Consider the following 24,496-nt stretch of genomic DNA (forward strand, 5'->3'; position numbering starts at 1 on the left):
TCTCTGACGCCGTGAGTTCTAATGGCTAGAAATAAAGACCTGTGGAGATTCACTCTTACTTGGGGTACACCTCAGAGGAGACCCTCAGGAAGCATCCTTCAGTAGTTCAGTGACCACGTGCTTGGGTATTCTAGGTCCAGATTGCGGTAAATGGAGAGAATGAATAAAACCGAGGTCATTTATAAGCCGGACCTTGAAAGGAGAATTGATTTGTGCAGCTGAGAAAATCACTCAGCCACCATCACCGCACACACCTGCACACCTCGTGGAAAGCTCCAAGGGGAAGGGCCGGGAGGCTGGGAGCCCTAGTGACCCATCTGATGGGGCTGAGACTGAGGTGACCATTAGGGGACTGAGGAGGGGTCTGGGACTCAAGGCTTCTGGAGATGAATGGTGGGTGTTGGTGGGGATCTGAGAATCGGATCTCTGAGAAGGAAGGGGTGGCTTGAAGGAAGAGTGGGGTACTCTGAGAAGTGGGGATTCGGAAGAGATGTGTGGGTTCCAGGGGAGGTGGGGGGATTTGAGATATGGGGACACTGAGGAAGAATGGAAACCTGTGAGGAGTGAAGGCTCTAAGGAGGAATGGGGGCTCAGGAGGAGTGGGAGCTCTGGTGGGGAGTAGAGGGCGCTGAGGAGATGGGGGGTTCTCTGAGGAGACTTGAGCGTCTCTGAGGAAATGCGGGACCTCTCTGAGGAGGTGTGGGGGCTGTGAGGAGATGTGAGGGGCCCTAAGAAGGATTAAGGTCTCTAAGCAGGAATCATTGCTCTGAGCAGGTGAGGGAGGAGGAGATACGGGGGTGGAAGGAGGAGGGTGTGGGTGCGAAGAGCTGTTGCCTCGGCAACTCCCAACCGAGTCCTGGGTCGTTGAAAGGGGCTGTTAGGGGCGTGTCTGTGGGCGGTGCGCGGCGGCCCGGGCGGCGGCAGTTGGCTGGCGGAGACAGTGGGGCGTGCCCATGGGCGGGGCGCGGCCTCCTGGCTGGCGGCGGTTGGCTGGAAGCGGTGGCGAGGGGTGGGGGTTGGGGCGCGCGCGCGCAGCGCGCGAGTGGCGGGGCTTGGCTGCGGCGCCCTTGTGAGCGCTCCAGGCCCGGCGGATCCCCCTCAGCGCTTTCCCGGCCCCACCGCCCATGGACTCCCCGCAGCGCCCCGCGCCGCCTCCCCCGGCCCCGCGCCGCCCGCCGCCCGGGCCCCCTCCGGGCCCCGACACAGGCGAGGTCCTGCAGCAGATCATGGCCATCACCGACCAGAGCCTGGAAGAGGCGCAGGCCAGGTGCTGCGCGGGCTCGATGGGGGCGGGGCCCCCCAAAGTCGCGGCAGAGAAGGGGGCGGGCCCAGGGGCCAGGGCCAAGTTGGCAGGGGGCCCGAGGGGTGGGGGGGGTGCGTCTGTGGGCGGGGAGCGGGGAGGGGAGATGTGGGGGCTCGGGGAGGACTGAAGGGGGTTTCTGAGGCCGAGGAGATTTATGAGGTCAAATGCGACGGATTGAAAGGCTTATGGGGCAAGCAGCGGGTGATGGGTTTTAGGGGCCCATCCTGGGGCGAGAGGAATGGGTTTAAGGGGAGTGTGTGGATGGGGAGGTGTATGGTGAAAGGCGGTTTCGGGGTTTATGGAATGTAAGGGGTAAGAGGAGAGCAGGGGGCTGTAAGGGCTGAGAGATGGGATTTGTGAGGGATGGACAGCTAAATGGATGCATTAGTGGGACTTCTGAGGTGGGAAGTTTTGAGGGCAGATAATGGAGAGTGAGTTGTGGGCAGTGGGACTCAGGAATGAGGAGATGGGGGTGATTTGGTGTGTGAACCATCAGGAGAAGTTAGTGGGGGAGCTGGGTGGAAGGATGGAGAGCTGCCTTTTTGTTAACTGAGCAAATATTTATTAGACACTATGTGGGGGACACCCAGCTGGGTGCTGACATAGTCCCTGCTCTCAAGCTCATAGTTAGAGGGAGAGAAAGTAAGTAGCAAAAACTAAGTACACATTGTGAGAAAACCTCGAAGAAAAGGAATAGCATGCTGTGGGAAGTCAGATGTAGAGAACACAGCACTTTCAGAGGCCCCGAGGTGGGAAAGAGCTGGAAGAAAGCAGAGCCAGAGACTTAAAGTCCTGAGTTCAATTTGGAGAGAGGTTGGAACCAGACCACACGGGGCCCACAAGTCTCAGGAAGGAGTTTGGATTTTATTTCAATTGCAGTGAGAAGAATCAAAGCAGTTTTAAGACAACCTTTCCTGGGGCACCTGGGTGGCTCAGTCGGTTAAGTGACTGCCTTCACTTCAGGTCATGATCCCAGGGTCCTGGGATGGAGCCCCGCATCGGGCTCCTTGCTCAGCGGGAAGCCTGCTTCTTCCTCTTTCTCTGCCTGCTGTTCCCCCGGCTTGTGCTCTCTCTCTGTCAAATGAATAATTTTTTTTAATCTTAAAAAAAAAAAAAAAAAGACGACCTGTCTTACCTACCTCTACCCACCACTTGTCATCCAGCCAGGAATGGTAGAATCTGCTTCACAAGGCAATCCATTGTGTTTGGGGTCTGCTCAAATTATTAGAAAATAGGAAAGGACTGAAGTCCTTTTGGAGGATGAGGCCTTGTTGAATGAGGCCTGTTTGGGGGTGAAGGATGACCCCTGGGGATGGGACCAGAGTGTGGTTGTGTGGACTTGTGCAGTCACTAGAGCCCTTTAGGGAGGTGGGGTTATGCCAAAGCCAAGTGAGCAGCAGTCACAGGAAGGAGGAGACAAAGAAAAGGTGGATTCAGCATGCATTTGTTCTTCAAACTTTCTTTTGCTTCTAGTGGACTATCCACTCTCTGCAGTTTCATAGCCTCTATCTGAAAAGTTAAGAGTGTTATCCCCCTCCTCCCTTACTATGTTCATTCTACTTGTTGGAGCACTGTGCTAGGTGCTAGAGAAACCAAGATGGCTAAGATGTTCTCTGCCCTCTCAGAGCTCATTGAGAAGTGGGAATGTGTGGGAGACTAATTTATAAATAGCTGTCATAACAGGTGTGTGCTGAGTAGAGGTGATTCCTGGCACCGGCAGAAAAAAAGAGATGGGCCAGGAGAGGGTGCCCTTGTGTGATGCCCTGTCTGCTAGACTAGTCTGAGAGCAGGGGCTTTGTCCTATTTTCCTTTGTATTCCCAGGGCTGTGCACAATGCGTGGCACCTAGCATATAGTAAAGTTTGTGGCACTAAAGATTCTGGAAGGTTTAGGAGGAGCCAAGGAGGGGAAAGTGGGCTCTTCACACACAGGAACCACAAGAGGCAGTGCTTTGAGTGTTTGTGGAGTTCTCCGAGTTCCTTCTGTTCTAGATAGGGAGCTGCTTAAGGAGTGAGCTCTGCTCAAGTGTGGCCTTCCTCAAGCATTTGTCACCCCATTACAGCCCCAAGGCTACACTTGTTTTCTTATAGCAGTCCAGACCTCCCCTAGATGGGCTTTAGAATGGTGTACAGTCAGTCACGTCTTTCTTGCTATTCTTGAAGATAGCTTTTTTTTTTTCTTTTAAGGCTAGGAAATTGAGTAGTGGGACATTATATATGCATGACAACATGGTTGTTAGGTGTTTCCTGGTTTCTTTCTGAGGTAGAAAGGCCCCTGGGTCTTTTATTTTGAGACTTAGAAGCTTCAGATCTGCCCCACTTCTTTGGATATAGCCCTAAAAGTCACCCAAGTCCAGACAACAGTCTGAACTCAAGGCCCTAAAAGTCACCCAAGTCCAGACAGCAGTCTTCAGTCCTCACAGGGATCACTTTACTCTGGAGCAAATAGCTTGGGTGGGTCTTTTCCTCATAGTAAACTCTGCAGCCTGGTAGGTTATCAACCTGGGAGGGGAAGCAGATTGTGTCTGTCCTGATCAATCAACTGGGTGAGGCTTTTGCAAGTCTTTCTGACCCTGCCCTCTCTCTCGGTGCACCTGCTGAACCCCTCGTAGCCCCTGGAGTCAGTTTAGCTCAACTGTCTAGCAAGAAGGAGTTTTTCATCTCGCATGCAAGGACCTTTCAAACTATTTTGTCACTGTAAGTGTGTTTAAAGAGGGAAAGCACACCTACTCTCCTTAAACCAGAATTCTTACTTACACCTTTCTGCATTATTTGGAAGGCAGCTCCAAGTGCTTGTGCATTATTCATTTTGTCATTATAGCTGAATTGTCTTGGAATAGTGAACTGTATATTGTTTTTCCTTTGGACTACACAGATAGTGGACTGTAAGGGTCTTTGGAATACACCGCCTAGTTTAGATTCAGCCCAAGTCAGCTGGAGACTTCCTTTGTGAGAGATAACCAGTCTTTTTTAATGATCTTCTGAACTTCAGCTATACCCTAAGCTCTTCCTGGAGAAGGTACATTCTGTGTTTTCTGATTTGGAACCGTTCACTGATGATGTGCTTATTCATTTCTTCTGTGAGACGGATAAGGCAGAAAATTTTATCTCATTTGCCAGGGATTGTCTGAATATTTTGCTCTATCATGTATAGCCTTGTTTTTTTATAATAATAAATTTTACAACATTTTACAGTTTCTACATAGTTTATTTCATTTGCTTCTTTGACTACCTTTATGAGGGGTTTATGAGGGTTATTAGACAGGGTTGAGGGCCCTCTGTCAAGACTGTCAGGCGCCAGAATTCTTCCTTCCTCCCAGGGTTCTTAACCAGTGTTTGGGTCATAAAAATCTGTTGCAAGCTCTGGGCCCTCCCCCACTCCCACTGCTAACAGTGTGTTCATGTACTGTACCCTTGAGGATCCTCAGGCCTCAGGTGCCCCACAGCCTGGAAGCTCTCTCATCAAAGGCTGGTGGACTCATTTTTTTGGTCCAGTAGTAAGATTTCAAAGAAATCAGTATGGAAACTCTAGAGCTGAGGGGTAAATTTTGGAAACCTGATTGAGAAAGGAAGCAGAATGGTCACAGTATCATCTGGAGATCCATGCTCCATACCTGATGTTCTGGGAGAGCAGCTGAAGAGGACTGGTCTTTCTTCAAGTCGTTCTGCATGTTGGAACGACAGGTGAGTTGTGCTGTGTGTTGCTGGATTAGCAGATTTGGCTGTAGTGGTCACTTCTTGACCCTTTGCTTACAGGTACAAACTGATTCACTAGAGAGCTGTACTGTTCAATGTGGTAGCCATTCACTATATGTCTTTTTAAATTAAAATGAATTAAAATTAAATACTCAGTTACTCAGTTGCACTAGCTACATTTCAAATGCTCAGTAGCCACATGTGACTAGTGGCTACCATATTAGCACAGATAGAGAACGTTTCTGGCTGGACATACAGCAAATTTCTGTGGGAATCTTATTGCAATGCAAGTTCTGATGTAGCAGGTCCCAAGGAGGCCCAATAATCCGTGTTTCTAACAGGCTCCCAAGGGTGCCAATGCTGCTGATCCCAAACCACACTTGGAGAGGTCAGGCTGTCAAAAGTGGAGATAATAGGGGCGCCTGGGTGGCTCAGTTGGTTAAGCGACTGCCTTCGGCTCAGGTCATGATCCTGGAGTCCCTGGATTGAGTCCCGCATCGGGCTCCCTGCTCAGCGGGGAGTCTGCTTCTCCCTCTGACCCTCCCCCCTCTCATGTGTTCTCTCTCATTCTCTCTCTCTCAAATAAATAAATAAAACCTTTAAAAAAAAAAAAAAGTGGAGATAATAGCATCCCATTTATTTCAATTTTCATGAATTAGTTTACCTAGTAGTTGATTAATCTGACAAATGAAAGTTATTTTGGAGCCTAAGTTATGTTTGTAGGCATAATGGATTTTAAATTAATCACAAGGGTCACATATTAGCATTGTTTTGCCTACTTAATATAGAAGAAAATTAGAAATGAACAAATAAAATTCAGAAAATAGTTTATTTTTTTTCTCTTAATGAAAATCTTGCTTTGGGGCCATCAGACCCTGTTGTTTCAGGGTCTGTTTACGTTTTCAATCCAAGGATATCAGGCTGTGGAAGTTCCAGGGTTGTTTCTGTATTTCCTTTATAGCGTCTATGAAACCACAGCCCAAATTTGTGTTTGTAGAACTTGAGTGCAATAGAAAATGACCGCTGGGGGCGCCTGGGTGGCTCAGTTGGTTAAGCGACTGCCTTCGGCTCAGGTCATGATCCTGGAGTCCCGGGATCGAGTCCCGCATCGGGCTCCCTGCTCAGCGGGGAGCCTGCTTCGCCCTCTGACCCTCCCCCGTCTCATGCTCTCTCTCTCTATCTCATTCTCTCTCTCAAATAAATAAATAAAATCTTTAAAAAAAAAAAAAAGAAAGAAAATGACTGCTGGGGAATGAGAATAGGTTTTAGGGCAAAAAAACCCTTTATATATAGTGAATAAAGGGATGATGGAGAATGGCCACTATCATATCTGTTTAAGAGCAAGTAATGTGGTATATGGGGTGGTGTACTTGAAACTAAAAAAATTCTGGGTGCCTGGGTGGCTCAGTCAGTTAAAGTGTCTGCCTTCGGCTCAGGTCATGATCCCAGGGTCCTGGGATCGAGCCCCACATTGGGCTCCTTGCTTAGAGGGGAGCCTGCTTCTCCCTCTCCCTCTGCTGCTTCCCCTGCTTGTGCTCTCTCTCTCTTTCTCTGTCAAATAAATAAATTTTAAAAATCTTTAAAAAAAAGAAACTAAAAAGATTATATTCAGAAGTTGGCTTTTAGACAACATAACAGGTACTACAATTAAGGGCCTTCATAGCTTTTCTTAGGAAGAAAAGATTTCTCTGAATTTCTTTTTTAATTTGATTTTTTCATATGCGATATGTTAGGTATTTTCTCCTAGTAGAAATTTGCATGACTTTCTTAATTCCTCCAGTATTTTACATATTGGCATTGTCTGTAATATAGACTAAATTCTGATTATTAAAAGGAGATACTTTAGGGGTACCTGAGTGGCTCAGTCGGTTAAGCATTTGCCTTCAGCTCAGGTCATGATCCCGGAGTCCTGGGATCGAGCCCCACATCGGGCTCCCTGCTCAGCGGAGAGCTTACTTCTCCCCTCCCTCTGCTGCTCCCCCTGCTTGTGCTCTCTCACTCTCTGTGTGTCAAATAAATAAATAAAATCTTTTTAAAAAAATGAATAATAAATAAAAGGAGATTATTTAATTTTGGCCTTAGAACTTACCCAAGTGGCAAGGTGTAAACTGTCAACTGAATGGTGTGCCCCTTTTCTAAAGGTCTGTATCCCCATATTTAGTATTCCAGTTCTGTCAGTGAGCATTCAGCTTTCAGCGTGCCTATTCAAAGTATGTGGGGAGTCAGAGAAGGAATTTATGGTTTGGAATTTCCCAAAGCTAGATAGTGTTAGCAAGATAGTGTCTAGTAGTCCAAACCTGGGAAGTAGAATTTCAGAGTTGAAATTTTTCTTTTCATCATCTTTAAGGAAGTTCGTTAGATCCCAGTCAACTTAATGCCAGCAGTCTCTTCTTAACCTGCTTGTAGGTTTTCACTTTGCTCTTAGGGTTGGCTTAGCTTGGCTTGGTCTAGTGCCAAAGGAAAGTCTTGCTGTCTTTGGAGTACTTTTCCTAAGAGTTGAATTTTGTTGGTTTTAAATTTCCTAAAGCCACAGCAAAATCCCTTTTGAAGTGGTTTTATTAAGTAAAACAACATGCAGAGTGTCTTAGAAAAGTTTCACAAATAAGCAAGTACCCCTCATTCATTTTAGTTAGTTACTGAGTGCCTGTCAGAACACAGTGGTTGATGATGATGAAAACAATGATTTCCTTCATTTAGACTTCCCAATAACCATAGAAAATGGGGGTTCTTTACAGAGTTTTGGTTTTTTTTTTTTTTTTAGATTTTTATTTATTTATTTGACAGCGAGAGACACAGCGAGAGAGGGAACACAAGCAGGGGGAGTGGGAGAGGGAGAAGCAGGCTTCCCGCTGAGCAGGGAGCCCGATGCGGGGCTCGATCCCAGGACCCTGGGATCATGACCTGAGCCGAAGGCAGACGCTCAACGAGTGAGCCACCCAGATGCCCCTTTCACAGAGTTTCTAGATAAAGAACTGGACCTGAGTAAGAACTTGCCTGAAGTCAGACAACTAGGAGGTGGTTGGATAGAGATTTGGCTGTGTTCTCTGGAACACTGGTGCTGACCTGCCACCCTCCCTGACTTTCCCAGAGCTCCCACGGGTTCACTAGAATATGACATCACTTCCTGCTCACAGGAGCTGGAAGGTGATCACAGGTGCTATGGAAGATGGGACAGTTGGGCTAAAGCTAAAGAAGATGTTTTTTAAATTTCATTCTCATGGATTTAATCTCATTTACTCAGTAAAACTTCATTTTGTGCCAGGCCCGGGGATACAACAATGATTCCCAAAAGCTCACGGATTCAGGAATGGCAGACATTGGAGAGTATGGTGTTGGGGATGGGGACCAGAGAAAGTGTGACAAGGAATTAGCCAGATAAGGAATTAGTCAGAGCGAGGGAGGCCACCTGGCAGTAAGATGAGTGTGGATGATAAAACCCTAGAATCTAGCTGAAGTCAGGCAGGGGGGGCACAAGCATGCCCCAAAGAGATGACCATATCTGGATGCAAAGCTTTACCGAGGCAGAAAAAGAAGGTACCGCATTCTAGGCTGGGGCAAGCATGTATGCAGGTAATGCAGGGAGCATGGAGGCATGCAACATGGCTCCATCAGGCATGAGTGGAGGGCACAGCCTTCGAAGGGGGACTCAGATGGGGTGACTGCGTGCCTTAGCTGCTGTCCAACGGAGCATGGCCTTGAATTCCTTGCCAAACAAGGAGTGAGCATAAAGTTTGTTCTGTTCCTTGTATAAGTACTCCTCAAAGTATTCAAACCTTTCTAAGGTATTGACCCTGGATCAGAAGAAAGCTCAATAGTCATTAGCTCCTGTCTACCATCTATTCTTCAGAAATGTCTTGTGACACTCATTTATCGCCTATCTTTCAGATTGAGCCCCCCAGTGGTTTAAGGGCTCTTGTTCTTTTTCACTCTAAAGCAGTTTTTCTCTTTTATGCATAACTTCCTCCTGCCCAAATCTAGTGTCCTTTGGCCATTATCTTTTTTGATCTTATTTCTCTCTTTCGTGCAGTACTATTAAACCCCTTAACAATTCTCCTCATTCCTAGAGTGGATGGGTACCCACTGTGTCCTTGGCCCTAGAAGAGAGACCAAGAAGAGGGGCTCCCAGCAGAGCTCTGTGTTCCCTTGGCTTCTGCTACCTTCTTTGATGGTGGAATCCAGCAGTTCTCACCCCAATTTTTGACTTCTCTATTTGCTCCAGTTTAAGTCTAGAAATGTCAGAGCTCTGCCTTCAAACTTTCTGTTTCTGTTCTCTGCCAGTTTGACATATATAGCTTCTACCTTTTCTTCAGTTCAGTTCAGTGAGTCTTTGCTCAGCTAGTATACCAAGTACAGTGTGGGCCTGGAGTTTCTGAAAACAGTAAGTTGAGGCCTTCCTCATGCCCAGGCAAGCCATAGTAAATGCTTTAAAGGGAACAGCGGAGGGAGTAAGGAATTCAGGGTGGGACAGGCCACCCATCAGAGTCTTGCACTTGCCTGGGTGACTTAGTCGGTTAAGTGCCCGACTCTTGATCTCAGCTCAGGTCTTGATCTCAGGGTTAGGAGTTCAAGCCCCATGTTGGGCTCCACGCTGCTGGGCATGGAGCATACTTAAAAGAAAGGGGAAGGGGGAGAAGGAAGGATGAAAGAAGGAAAGAAGGAAGGAAGGAAGACATAACATGACTGTGAGGCAGAAAAGAAGGTCCATAACGCTCCAGCTGACTAGCAGAGATGAAGTAATAATTCTTGTGAACATGAGGGCAGCATGGTAAATAAATAAAAAACAGAAAATAAAAAACCTGCTTAATACACACCTTTTCTATTAGCACCTCCTGCATTTCTTTACTCTCCTTTATAATCAAATATCAAAGAGTTTGTGGTTGCTGCTTCCACTTCCCCTCCTCCATCCATTCTCTCCCAACCTTCTCGTTCCTCTGCTGAGTCACCAGTGACCTTCATGTTGCTAAGTCCAAGGTTTCTCCTGGGTTCTTGTCTTGCTTTGCCTCTAAGAAGCATTTTTCACAGATTGCTCTTCTCTCCTTGAAACTGTTTTTCTTGGGTCCTCCTCACTGGCAGTTCAGTCCCAGTCTCCTCTGTAAGCTCTTCTCTTCTTGACTTCTTTAAGTCCATGTGCCTGGGCCTGGGACATGGACCCCTCTCTACACTCTATTATGGTGATTTCCTCAAGTCTTGTGGCTTAAAGTGCCATCTCTATGCCCAGGACTTCCCATCTTTATATTGCTTATCTCCAACCTTGAGTCCATGTCCATGTGCCCGTCTACCTACTTGATACCTCCTCTTGGATAGCTCATAGGTATCTCAAGTGTAACCTGATCAAAGCATAGCTCTGCTTTCCAGACCCTTCTTCCCTAAACCGGCTGCCTTCCAGTCTCCCGTATAGTAGTTAATGGTATCTCCTTTCATCTAGTTGCTCAGGCCCAAAACTAGTAGTTATCCTTGAATCTCCTCTTTCCCCCCAAATCCCACACCACTTTTTTAGAATGTCGTGTTGATTCCATCAGTGAAGTCAAAGATTTATCTACTTTTTCTTTCTTTTTTTTAAACTAGGCTTCATGCCCAATGTGGGGCTCAAATTTAGGATGTCAAGATCAAGTCCAATGCTCCACTGACTGAGCCAGCCAGGAGGCCCAAGATCTATCTACTTTTTATGTCTATTACCATAACTCTAAGCTAGGCCAGCAGCATTTCTGGACTATTCCAGCTGTAGTAGCCTCCAGACTGTGTTCCTGGTTCCACCCCTTGCCTTCCATTCTGGTCTCAGAGCAGCCACAGTGATCTTTTAAAAATGCAATTCACGGGCCGCCTGGGTGGCTCAGTCGTTGGGCGTCAGGTCGTGATCCCGGGGCCCTGGGATCGAGCCCCGCATCGGGCTCCCTGCTTGGCGGGTAGCCTGCTTCTCCCTCTCCCTCTCCCACTCCCCCTGCTTGTGTTCCCTCTCTTGCTGTGTCTCTCTCTGTCAAATAAATAAATAAAATCTTTTAAAAAAATTAAAATGCAATTTACTTAAAGATAGGCAAGTAGATCAACGGATAGAGTTGAGTTGCAGGAATAAACCCATACATATATGGCCAATTGATTTTCTACAAGGGTACCAAGACCATTCAGTGGAGGAAGGAATAGTCTCTTCAAGGAATGGTCTGGAAAAACTGGATATGCACATGCAAAAGAATGAATTTGAACCCTTACCTAACACCATATACAAAAGTTAACTCAAATGGATCAAATACCCAAGAGTAAGAGCTAACCCTGTAACACTCTTAGAAGAAAACACAGGCATAAATCTTTGTAACATTGAATTAAACAACAGTTTCTTAGATATGATGCCTAAAGCACAAGCAACAAAAGAAAGAATAGATAAATTGGATTTCTTTAAAATGAAAAATTCTGGGGGCACCTGGGTGGCTCAGTCGTTAAGCGTCTGCCTTCGGCTCAGGTCATGATCCCAGGGTTCTGGGGTCGAGCCCTGCATTGGGCTCCCTGCTCAGCGGGGAGCCTGCTTCTCCCTCTCCCACTCCCCCTGCTTGTGTTCCTTCTCTCGCTGTGTCTCTCTCTGTCAAATAAATAAATAAAATCTTAAAAAAAAAAACAAACTTCTGTGCTTCAAAGGATGCTATCAAAGTAAAAAGACAACTCATATAATAGGTATTTGATTAGAGTCTAGTATCCAGAATATATAAAGAACTCTTACCTCAACTCAACAATAAAAAGACAAATAACCCCATTAAAGAAAGGATTTATTTTTTTAAAAAAATTATTGTCAGAGAGAGTACACAAGCAGGGGGAGAGGCAGGCTGAGGGAGAAGCAGGCACCCCGCTGAGCAAGGAGCCCGATGCGGGACTCAATCCCAGGACCCTGGAATCATGACCCGAGCTGAAGGCAGATGCCTAACCAACTGAGCCACCCAGGCGCCCAAGAGCAAAGGATTTAAATAGACATTTCCCCAAAGAAGAATGGCCAATAAACACATGAAAAGATGTTTAGTGTCATTAGTCTTTAGAGAAAAGCAAATCAAAACCACAATGAGCTACTATCTCACACCCACTGGTGTGGCTATAATAAAAAAGACAATAGCAAGTGTTGGTGAGGATGTGGAGAAATTGGAACCCTCATAAGTTGCTGATGGGAATGGAAAATGGTAGAGCCACTTTATAAAAGTTTGGCATTTCCTCAGGAAGTTAAACAGTTACCATATGACTCTGCAGCTCTCCCTAGACACGAGCTCACACAAACACTTCCACATAAATGTTCATAGTAGCATTATTCATAATAGCCCAAAGTGGAAATAACCCAAATGTCCATCAACTGATAAATGGATGAACAAATTATATCCATACAATGGAATATTATTTGGCCCTAAAAAGGGATGAAGCGCTGGTATACAACAACTTGTAAGAACCGTGAAAACATGCTATGGGATAGGTGCAAGCCACAAAAGGACCCATACTGTGTGATTCCATTTGTATGAAATGTCCAGGAGAGACAAACTGTAGAGACAGAAAGATTAGTGGTTGCTCGGTGGGAGGAGGAGGGGGAAAGGGGGAATGACTGCTGACGGGAACAGGGTTTCTTCTGAGGGTGAGGAGAGTGTTGTAGAAATAGATAGTGGTAATGGTTGTACATCGTGAATTTACTAATAGCCACTGAATTTTATGTATACTTTTAAGGGTGAATTTTATGGTATGTGAATTACATATCAAAAAAATCAACACTAATTAAAAAAATGCAATTCATATCATGTGATAACTACTCTGTAAAATCCCCATTGCTCCCTGTAATGATTTTCTGTTGCCACTGTAACAAATGGCCACTAACTTAGCGGCTTAAAACACAAATTTATTTATTGTCTTCCATTTGTAGGGTACAAGTCCAACATGGGTCTCCCTGGGCTAAAATCAAGGTGTTCTAAGATGTTCTAAGGACTGCCTTCCTTCTGAAGGAAATAGGGGAAGAGTCCATTTCCTTGCCTTTTCCAGCCTGTTGAAGCCACCTGCATTCCTTGGCTTGTACTTTCTTCCTCCACCTTTGGAGCCAACAGTGTAGTGTCTCTGACTCTAGGTCACCGTCTCTCTCTCTGACCACAGCTGGAAGAAGTTGTCCACTTTTAAGGACTTGTGTGATTAGATAGGGCCCATCTGGGTAATCCAGGCTCATCTCCCAATCTCAGGGTCCTTAACCTTAATCACACCCACAGAGGTCTTTTTCCCTTGTAACTTACTCTGAGAATCAGCACGTGGACATCTTGGGGGGCTATCCTTCTGCCGATCACAGTTCCCATCACAGGCAAACAAAAGCCAGAGTCATTCCCCTCACTGACAAGGCTCTTTGAGGTGGCCCCCCTTGTCTAACTTCACCTCATGGTGTCGGGCTCCCTGCTCGGCGGGAAGCCTGCTTCTCCCTCTCCCACTCCCCCTGCTTGTGTTCCCTCTCTCGCTGTGTCTCTCTCTGTCAAATAAATAAATAAAATCTTTAAAAATCAATCAATCAATCAATCAATCAATCACTGGACCTTGAAAATTCGTAGCTCTTGACGAGTTATTTGCATTATTTAAATTTGCACTGTTTAAAATTCTACATGTAAAGGGAAACAGTTTGAGTATTTGTATATTGCTCCATTTGAATTTTGCAAAATGGAATTCAGATGAAATGCTTTTGTACTATAACTTCATAAGGGCGACTTTCAACAGAACTGGCAGAGTCCATATGAAGGGTCTTTACCCTCGGGGACAGGATAACTTCTCTTTTTCAACACGCTCTTCTGGTGCTTTCTCTTTCAGAAAGCATGCTCTGAATTGCCATCGGATGAAGCCAGCTCTCTTCAGTGTGCTCTGTGAGATCAAGGAAAAGACAGGTAGGCCATTGAGAAGACATTTTTTGTGGGTCCAGGACCATGACAACCACGCCCCTCTGATCCTGGCTCAACCTGATGTGTGTCGTGGACTGTCATGCCTGTCACATCTCCCTCAGTGGATGGTTCACATGCTTCCTTTCTGCCTTGTCCGTGCCTGTTCTCTGGTGTATCACATCCTTGTATTTTGCAGTTTGTATCTGGAGTAATACTGTTGCCAGTGAGTAACAAGCAGCTGCATTGTTCTTGAGCAAGACCTAAGAGGCACTGTGGCATTCAGTTGTTTTAGAAAAGGAAAAGATGATAGAATTAGAAAAATAGAATAATAACAATTTTGTTTTATTTGTTTTAAGCATTCAGAGTAATCCCCATGGAGGCTTCTGCCACTGCAAATCCTTTTGTTAAAAAACAAAACAAAACAAAACAAAAAAAACGAAAAAAAACCCCACAAAACTTTATTTTAATTTTAGATTTGCAGAAAAGTTAAAAAATAGTACAGCCCATTCTCCTGTACCCTTCTCCCTGCTTCCTCTCATGTCAACACCTTCAGAACCACAATTCAATGATCAAAACCAGGACATGAACCTTGGTACAGTGCTCTTGAACTGAACAACGGGCTTTATTCGGATTTCCCCAGTCTTTGCCCTAATGCCCTTTTTCTGGTCCAGCCTCCCACATTGCATTTAGTCATTCTGTCTCCTTAGTCTCCTCTGATCTGTGACAGTTCCTCAGTCTTTCTTCATCATCTGTGACCTTCACACTTTGGTTGAGAACTGTTCATTTTGTGGGACTGACATTTGTGGGGAACCATATTAGTTCAAAGAAATACTTCATGGCGGATCTTCATGGTATTGCTCCCAACCCAGCTAGCAGCCAACATTTTATCTATTGTCTTTACCAACACTTTCCTTTCTCATAAAAGCCAGCCTGGGCTATATTTCATTCCTGATCCTTTTACCTTCGAGTGCGCTTTGTAACCAAGAAGCTTTTATTCTTCATTTGTTCTCATAGGTTGCTTGTGCATGATTAACTTTTTATTTTGAAATAATCAACAGATTTACAGAAATGTTCCAAGAACAGTGCAAATACATTTTCTTCCTGCACTGTCAGGGAATAGGTTGCTGCCATGATGCCCATGACCCCTGCACACTGGAGTGTGTGTTTCCAGTGAACAAGAGAGTTTCCTGTGTCCCCCCAGGACAACCCTCATAGTCAGGAAGTGACATTAATATGCCACTACCATGGAATTCCAACCTTATTCAAGCTTTGTCAGTTGTCCCAATAATTTATAGAAAAGGATGCAGGCCAGGATCTTGTGTTACATGTAGTTATCATGTCCCTTTGGTCTTTTCCCCTCTGTGACAAGCCCCCATTTTTCCTTGACTTTCATGACCTTGACCATCTGGAAGATCACGGCAGACCCCTCCATTTGGGTTTATCTGATGTTTCCTCACAATTAGATCTCCGTTTTCATTATCCTCGGTACTTTTACTTATCTGTTCAGTTTTCCTTGCCCCCCATGTATACCCGATCCTCCCTAATGTGAACCCCTTTTCACCCCTCAGCCCCCACTCCCATCCCCCACCAGGTCACTGCTGGGACAGCTCCCATGTGATGCCCTCTCGCCCAGAGCCAACTCGCCCTCCTCCAAAGATGCCCCCTCAGGGCTGTGACATCCCATGCTGAGCTCCCACTCAGGTGCCTCTCAAAGGTGTTTGAATGTCTAATGGCCTGTCTTGTCTGTTTTGTATTTAAATTATGGGGAGCAGATATTATAGCTTCTAGTAGATTGAAGTGCAAAGGTTGGGCATTTCGCAGGTTTCAACAAGTTTACCCTCAGGCCCTCACAGCACTCCCTTCTGTGTTGTATATGAATTGGATAAACAGCACTTCTACAACTGAGTGAGCAACAAACCCCGGAGTCCTGTGGGCGGGAAGAAACTGCCCATGGCAGCGTATGTCCATCCTCTGGAGACGTTGGCTATAATCACATGCTCCTTAGTACTATTGAATTGTGTGACGTTGGTCACCCTCATAAAAAATCAGCCAGGGTCGGTACCTCTTGCTAGGGTGTGCTGTCCCCCTGCCCAGCCCTCACCTGGCCCTGGGTAAAAACAGCCCTTCTGGGGCTCCCTGCTGCCCCCAGCAGTTGGCTCTGTCATCATAGCTCCTTGGATGTGTGGGACCCTGAGGTTTTTTAAATGACGACAACCTAGCTCTGCAGATATGGAATTTAGCAGTACTAAAAACAATTTTTAAGGGTACCTGGGTGACTCCGTTGGTTAAGCGTCCTACTCTTGATTTCGGCTCAGGTCGTGATCTCCCTGTTGTGAGATGGAGCCCAGCGTTGGGCTCTGCGCTGGGCGTGGAGTCTGTTTAAGATTCTCTCTCTCTCTTCCTCTCCCTCATGCTTCCTTTCTACCAACTTGGCTCAAACGTTGGGCTGCATAATGCGTTTTGGGGCGTGGTACCACAGGAATGGGCCAGCACTACTCAGCCTTGAAAATTGCAGGCCATCTGCAATTGCCATGAGCTGGGCTCCATGTGGCCTGGCTGAGTTGTCAAGTTCACTGTGGCCAAGTGTCTTTTCTCATTAGTAGGAAATGCAGCTGTGGGAGCACTCTGTGTCCAACATGTGAGTGGCAGGAGAGTAAACAAGATCTCAGTTATGCTTCAGCTTCTCCCAGTCTTGTGATGGGTATAACCCAGTATTAGCCCAAAGAAAACTACTCAGGGCCCTGATCCTGCACCCTGGCACCAGTGGGTCACCACCTTATTGGTGATCCTGAGAGACAGGCCTCCTGGAACTCCTCATGCAGGGACAAAGCATGTCTGCTTCTTGAGTTAACCCACATTCTTCACATTCCCCTTTGGCTAAAGTCTGCAACAGGCCTTTAGGGTAAAGACCAAACCCGTGCAGAGCATTTAAAGCCCAGTGCGCATTGTTGGAGCACAGGTTGCAGTCCAGTAGCTCCGAGCTTCCTGGCATTATTGCCCCACCCTGCTGGCAGCCTCTTACTTTCCTCTTGTTTTAGAGATAAGCAGAGTAAACCTCTGGAGAGAGCAGGTCACACCCCAATAGCCCACAGCCAGGCTGCACGCTGCCCTTCCACACCCTGTCCTGGCTCAGAAAGGGAACCCTCCCTGTGCCTCCCAGCCCGCACCCACCAGCCCCAAGTGCCATCTCTGTCCCCGCTGCTCTCACTGCATCCACGATGGCTCTGGGCCTTTGCCATCTGTCTCCTCCAGTGAGCTCAGGGTCCAGGTGTACTGTGTTCTACGACTGTCCTGGTACCTGGCACACAGTGCCATGTACCTTGGGTTTTTGTTGAATGAAGAACTGTTTCTGGTGACTGATACCTATTAATTGAAATCCTTTTCATCCTGTTCACTTTATGGGGTTCAGGAAGATTGTGTCTGCGGCCTGACTTAGAACACAAGGCTATTGTTCGCGTCGTCCTGAGAAGAAAGCCATCCTGTGTATAAACCTTGAGTTGGCAGACATACCTGGAAGCACTGCCTCACTTCCCTGCCTTCCACCGTCTCCTCTGGCCTGTGGGAGGGACACTGGAGTATCTTCCAGGCCAGGGATGTCCGGGCATCCCTGCCCGCAGAGCTCTCTGAAGGCCAAGGACCGCTCCCCCCAGGAGTGCACCCTCCCTCCTGAGTCCTTCCCTTGAAACAGCCGTTCTTGGCGTCTAGAGGAGCTGTCCTAAAAGAACAAAATAAAGCATGTTTGAAGAGTTTTGAATTTAGCTGGGAGGACCAAATACTGGCTCAGTTCCTTTCCTGAAACCCTTGGGGCTAGATGCATTACAGAATTCAGAATTGTTTGGATTTTAGGCACGTTGTGTTGATGATTCCTGAGGCAGAGCCTGCATTCCAAAGGTGACATTTAGCACCAGAGCAGGAACATTCTTACACACTGGTTGGGTCAGGCTTTGCCTCCAAATGAACCTGAGGGCCAACTTCTGGAAAAACATTGGCTCTTGGATTGTGGATGGGCAGGCAGCTTAGACCCGGTGTGCAGAGGAAGCGCCCTGAAGAGCCACCCGGCATCTTGGGCAGTCGACTCAGGGACCTGCTTTGTCTTCTCCGCGCGGTCACTGTCCCCTGTGCTGGTCGTAAGCGCACATCTATACCTTGGTTTGGTCGGTTCTGTGCTTACCGTCTCCTGAGAAACGAGAAGTCCCGGAGACCTGTCCCGGCCAGCCTTGCTCTTGGGCCAAGGAACCGTCTCTGCTGCAGGAGCAATAGCTGGCTGCCTTTCAGGGGCGGAAATGTAAATAACGCGTAACATAAGGGAACATCTTGTTATTTCCTGACCACCGTTCATTGGCCTGGCGAGGACCTGTCAGGCTTGAGCAATCCAGCGGGCTTTTTACCTTCATTTCCCTTTCCTCGTCAGCCAGTCGGGTCTGTTGCAATTGCAAATTCATGATCTTGATCTTGGAGTTGTAGGTTTGAGCCCCACATTGGTGTGGAGATTGCTTTAAAATAATACAAATTGGGGCGCCTGGGTGGCTCAGTCGTTAAGTGTCTGCCTTCGGCTCAGGTCATGATCCCAGGGTCCTGGGATCGAGCCCCACATTGGGCTCCCTGCTCAGCCAGGAGCCTGCTTCTCCCTCTCCCACTCCCCCTGCTTGTGTTTCCTCTCTAGCTGTCTCTCTCTCTCTGTCAAATAAATAAATAAAATCTTTAAAAAAAAAAATTAAAAAAAAATAAATAAAAATTAAAAAAAATAATAATACAAATCTTTTAAAAAGCTCAAGAACCTGAAGGGTTTTAGTTGCAGGTGCACCTCCAAAAAAGAGTGAGCCAGGAGCTTTAAGGCCTTAGTATGGACCCAGATTCTTGGAAAGCACGCCTTTCTTGCAGAGTCTATTACCCTGTTCAGGTTTTTTCTTAGGGTTTAGCCATTGACTAAAATGATCTTGTGCTTTTGTTTCTGGTCTGCAGGGACAACCTTCACCCTTTGAGTTTGTCACATTTCCTGTCCTTACCTTGCCCGTCTGTCCCTCCCAGGCTCCTGGTCGCATCCTCTCCACCAGCACTTGAGGGCAGAGCTGAGGAGAGGCCTCCCTGTCCATGTCTGACTTGCAGCAGCGCTTCTAAAGGGTCCCCAGTATGTCTGAGTGTGCCGGGCAGTCTGGGGAGATGCTTGTTATCAGGTTAAGGAGCGTTCTTTCTATTCATGGTCTGCTAAGGGTTGTTGTTTTGTTTTTAAGATTTATTTTTAAGAAATCTCTCCATCCAACACGGGGCTGGAATTTACAATCCTGAGATCAAAAGTTGCATGCTCCACTGACTGAGCCAGCCAGGTACCCCGGTTTGCTAAGGGTTTTTATCGTTAGTGGCTATTGTTTTTGTTGTTGTTGTTTTGTTTTAAAGATTTTGTTTATTTATTTGACAGAGAAATAGCACAAGTAGGCAGGGCGGCAGGGAGAGGGAGAAGTAGGCTCTCCGCTGAGCAGGAAGCCCGATGCGGGACTCGATCCCGGGACTCCAGGATCATGACCTGAGCTGAAGGCAGTCGCTTAACCAACTGAGCCACCCAGGCGCCCCGGGAGCGGAGGTTTTTCTCCTTTAGGTTACTGTGATGATTTACATTGATTTTCATTTGCACTGACACAGTTTGAAAGCACCTGTATGCAGAAATAAATCCTCTGGGCGACGATTCATGTATTTACGCACATACATGTACATAGGCTGCTGACGTCAGGTGGCTGGTCATTTAGTTAGACAGTTAACCATGCATCTCTGCATGAATGAGGCTGGGTCGTGATTTCCTTCTGAGCTCCTGTCTTGAGGTCTCTTTATGGTGAGTCTGGCTTTTCCTGGGTCTCTTCTCTGCAGCAGTGTGTTGAAGAAAGGGGCTCTGTCTCCCTTGAGAGCTTGGTAGTCATAAAATGGCCTGGTGGCCTTTTGGGAGAGGTTTCTTAGCAGAAGTTCCTGTTTCTGGAACACGATTCTGTGAGGCCAAGCGTGTTCCAAGGAGCTGGGGTGATGACAGCAAACCAGACAGTGATGGTCTTTAGCGAGCAGGGTAGTTTCACACAACAATAATAGAGACGGACCTGCAGCTTCAGGGCCTTGAGTAGAAGTGGGCCTCTACCTGCCTGATGGCACATCTTCCCTTCCCTGTTGGGAAAGAGTCTCAGAAGCAGGAATGGCTTGGTGCTCCAGGCCAATCTGTCACCTCCACGGCCACGCTGGGCCCCCCAGGCACTCGGAAACCCCACTCCTGTTCCCATACTATTGCCTTGGTTGAGGTGTTCTTTCCTGGGCCAGGGAACCTGGTCTTCCTCCTCTGTGAAGGCTTGCCTGAACTCCTTTGCTCCCAAAATCCAACACAGCACCTACAGCCTGTGTTCCTGCCGCATTCGCCATGTCACCGGGCCTGCATTCTCCGAGTTAGAGGGGCCTGCCTCCCCAGTAGATGGATTTTCCCGTGGGAATGGATCACTCTTCTTTAAAACGTGGTCCTGCTCTTCATTTAGCGTCTCTGCATCCCCTTGATGGGAGCTTATGGAGTGAGCCTTTCTACTGCACACAGGACTTTCCCTCAGTTTCTTATCTCCAGGACCCAGGAATCTTCCATAGGGTTTTTCCAGATGACAGTCCCATCTCTGCCACAACACTGAAGACAATAATGATGCAGAGACGCAGGAATCCTGCAAACATGGGGGAGGAAATAGGTTTACTCCCAAGAGGGTCACTTCTGGACTGTTCCTATGGAACCCCAGAGCTTGGATCTGAGACTGGGACATCTCAGGGACATGTCAGAGCTTCTGGCAGTGACCCAGGCTCAGTCTGCTCTGGCCTTGAGGAGGGTTTGGCTCACCACCACCCAGTACCAGTGTGAAATACAAGCAAGATGAAGTTCTGGGAAAAGGAGAGGGAAAATAAAGCAGACATACAAAATAACAAGCCTGAAAGTCTCATTAGATTCAACAGACAAAATTACTCCATCACGTTGCTGTAAAAGTTTCTATGTGCAGCCTCTTCTGTCTGTGTTGGCTTCTCCGTGGACAGGTGACAAACCCAGATGCCACCTTTTGGGGAGTCCTGATCTAGGTTGGAACTGAACTAAACAAGCTAAAATCCTTTGGACTGCACCCATAGAAGAAGGGAAAAGGATCAAGAGGAGTCCCCAAGGAAAGGTCATTTGAAGGCAGTAATACAGCAGTGTTGACCTGCCTGGACCTGCACGCTTATAGGTTCGTCCTCAGGTACATGTTAGGCTCCCTGACATGCCTGTTCTGGAGCGGAGACCGCTAGACCATAGCGCTGGGAAATAAGGTTTTATTGGAACACAGCTGCTCATTTGTCTACTCTTGTCTGGGCTGCTTTGGGGCTACGGGGTGACTGAGCAGTAGTGACAAGAGACCCCATGGCCCCCAAAGCCCAAAAGAGTTACTCTCTGGCTCTTTACAGTTTACGGATCTTGGTGGGAGGAACTCGGCCTCTGGAGCCAGGAGCAGGAAAGTGGGTGAGGGACGGCAGTTCCAGAAGGGCAGGGTTGACAGAGGTTTTCTGAGCTGCAGGAGGGAAGAACTGTGATGGGCTGTAGGTGGGGACACTGGGGGCATCGTGGGGGCCCCCAGCCTGTGGCTTGATGGGGTGTTCGCAGCAGCAGCTCCTATACCCGGGCATTAGGGCTCAGAAACTGCCCATTACCAGCAACAATTGCCACTGACCAAGTCTGGATCAGTCCAGTTTCCGTGACGGGGCAGGGAGGTGCTGATCCTCTAATCTCTGCAGTCAGAGCCTGCCAAGGGGTGTGCATAGTCTACCGGGTCCCCCGGTGAGTGCAGAGTTAGTCTGGGAAACCTCTGGCCTATCAGATGAAATTACCCTGATAAGAAAAGACTCCTGGGTCCCATGTACACACTCCATTGGCGTCCATCCTGAGGGAAGGATGTGGGGGAGACCCAAGAGATAGGAGCGACGGAAGCAGAAAGAGCAACCACAAGCCGCTGGGACCTCCCCTATAGCTGGAGTTGCTTGGGTTTTTTTTTTTTTTTTCTTAAACAATTGGGTCCAGGTACGGAAGATAATTTACCACCTGCCACCCCTTTCTATGTTCTCCAATATCAGAGGCATTGTGTGAGGGAGGAAACACTCTCACAAAAGATGACGGTGACTGCTGGGATGAGCACTTTGCCAGAATTCCTTGTAGAATTCCCTTATTACCTTTGCTTCTTTGACTGCAAGAGAAGTTGGAGCCAGTGGAGCTCAGTTCAGCCCGAGAATGAGGACAGGTGCACTCACCTCAGCCCAGGTCTCAGGGACCACACTGGGTCTGCCCCAGATGCCCTGTTCCTGCCACGATGCAGGAGAACCCCAGTCTCTGCAGCTCCCTGGGGGCGGCAGAAGCCACTTGTCACCCCAGAGCCACAGCTTATGCCCAGCACTTAGCCCTCAGTAAGGGCTCAAAAACACATCGCAAGGTTTCTGGAAGCAGGAAGTCCCCAAGCTTTTCTTCCTGATGATTATTCTCACCCATGCCTGCAAAGACACTGGTACTGTCACTTCCAGACGGGCGCTATGGGCAGATGGATTTGGGGACTGGTGTGACCAGATGAGGGTGACTGTGGGTACTCAGCATGTTCTCAAGACTCTTGGGCTCCAGACCCTAACCGTGAGGTCCCAGCAGCAGGCTTGGACTTTCTGTTGTCCAAGGGCTCCTCGCAGAAAGCAGTTTGGTTGCCACCTGTCACTTGGCTTCAGTGCATCTTTCTTTCTTTCTTTCTTTCTTTCTTTCTTTCTTTCTTTCTTTCTTTCTTTCTTTCTTTCTTTCTTTCTTTCTTTATCTGAGAGAGAGAATGGGAGACAGAGAGCACGAGAGGGGGAGGATCAGAGGGAGAAGCAGACTCCCCACTGAGCAGGGAGTCCGATGCGGGACTCGATCCCGGGACTCCAGGATCATGACCTGAGCCGAAGGCAGTTGCTTAACCAACTGAGCCCCCCAGGCGCCCCTTCAGTGCATCTTTCTATTCCGAGTTCTCTCAGCTTCATCCATCCAGACACTGGGTGGTGGAGACCCTGCTGTGTGGGTGAGGGGGGCAGGCTTCTGAGGGCCTAGGGCCCTGCCCATTGAGGGCAGCAGGGAGGAAGGGAGGTCAGTGTTTTGCTGAATCCTGCACCCTGGCAGGCTCCAGGTCAGGCAGGCCTGTCCTGCATCATCCCATCCCGTTGGGAGCTCAGGGCAGCTCCATTCACAGCTGGGAGCTGCAGCCTGCAGGGTGACACATTCACAGCCATGTGGTCAGGCCAGTTAGGGGCATCTGAGGTCTCTGCGGCTCAGCTCATGGGTTAGACTTCCTCCCATGTGGGTATGGGCCCCGGAGATGGCTCTGTCCAACCTCCCACCTTGGCAGGGAGGAAACTGGAACACAATCTTGCTGCCAAGCAAGAGCACTCCTGAATGGGCGAAGGGGTAGGCAAGCAGGATGGGGGGAGTCAGGGTGAAGGAGGCTTCCCCTCTGAGCCTTCCATCTCCCCCAGTAGCCATGTCTTTATTCCATTAAGGAGAGAAAAATGAAAACAACTTGGGATCATGTTCCTGCCTTAATCTGCTTGGGGATTCCTAAACAACAGACATTTATTTTCTCACAGTTCTGGAGGCTAGAAGTCCAAGATCAAGGTGCCAGCTAATTTCGGTTCCTAGTGAGGGCCACTTCCAGCCTTGCAGACAGCCACCTTCTTGCCTTGCCCTCACATCAAGCTTGGGGGAGTGGGAGGGCTCTCTTCCTCTTCTTGGAAGGCCGCAGTCCTAGGATGAGGGCCCCACCCTTACAACCTCATTCCATCTTAATCACCTCCTCACAAGACTTGTCTCCAGATACAGTCACCCTGGAGTTAGGGCTGCAACGGGTGAACTAGGGGGACGCAGTTCACCCCGTAACAGTTCCATATTATTTCTTTAAAAACAAACGTAATGTGTTGATATTCACAATTTCCTTTCATTGTTTGATTTACCAGGGTTTTTATCGCTTTCAGTAATTTGGGAACAGAAGGAACTCTGGCAGTTGGCCCGGGTGTGGGTTTGGGGGGCTTTATTTTAGATCCTACCTCCTCCTCTAAGTGCCTCGAGCAGACAGTGCCCCTGAGCTGAGCTCCTCGTCCCCGAGGCCTCCCAGTTGCCAGTTGAGGGCCCTTGAGGGTGCCCAGGAGCACATCTGAGATGCTCTGGAACAGCCTACCGGAAATGAGCTTGTTGTAATTGGTGGTAATGAGTATCTAATGACCATAATTAGGCCAGTTACAGTGCCTGGGAGGACAGGGACTTGGTGCTGAGGGAGAGACAGAGCTGCGCTGCAGGGCATTGGCGGAGGGCAAAGCGCACTTTTTTTTTTTTAAGTTTTGCTTTTACTCAAATATGTACATTTGCAAAAATGTCCAGTCGTAAAGAAATAAAGCTTGTAGGGTGTGATTGCTTACCATAATAGCATGGCTAACACCACAGAGCCTGGGTATGACAGGCACGTTGTCTCCTTATTCGTGGACATCTGGATGGTTTCAGTTTTTCAAAATTACGAACAGTAGAGGTAGTGTGCATCCTGTAAATATGGCATCTCTAGGTGTCAGTGTTCTCGTGGGACAAACTCAGAACAATAATTTGAAGATCAA

General features: G+C 47.7%; 1 protein-coding gene across 4 annotated transcripts in view; it reads left to right on the forward strand.

Annotated features, from left to right (window-relative positions):
• The first annotated feature begins 1,019 nt into the window (after positions 1 to 1,019).
• Positions 1,020 to 24,496, forward strand: part of PBX4 (PBX homeobox 4) — a 34,546-nt gene continuing 11,069 nt past the window's right edge. For 2 of the 4 annotated variants that reach the window (XM_036093980.2, XM_036093978.2), the window contains exons 1-2: positions 1,020 to 1,267; positions 13,791 to 13,864. In XM_036093980.2, coding sequence (XP_035949873.1) covers positions 1,125 to 1,267; positions 13,791 to 13,864 — 217 coding nt within the window. In that variant the 5' untranslated portion in view covers positions 1,020 to 1,124. Of the gene's footprint in view, positions 1,268 to 4,832; positions 4,986 to 13,790; positions 13,865 to 24,496 lie in introns of those variants that run through there. The other 2 variants (XM_036093981.2, XM_036093979.2) reach the window with 2 other exon arrangements.

Source organism: Halichoerus grypus, chromosome 1, assembly GCF_964656455.1.
Source record: "Halichoerus grypus chromosome 1, mHalGry1.hap1.1, whole genome shotgun sequence".
In the NCBI taxonomy this organism is placed as follows: Eukaryota; Metazoa; Chordata; class Mammalia; order Carnivora; family Phocidae; genus Halichoerus; species Halichoerus grypus.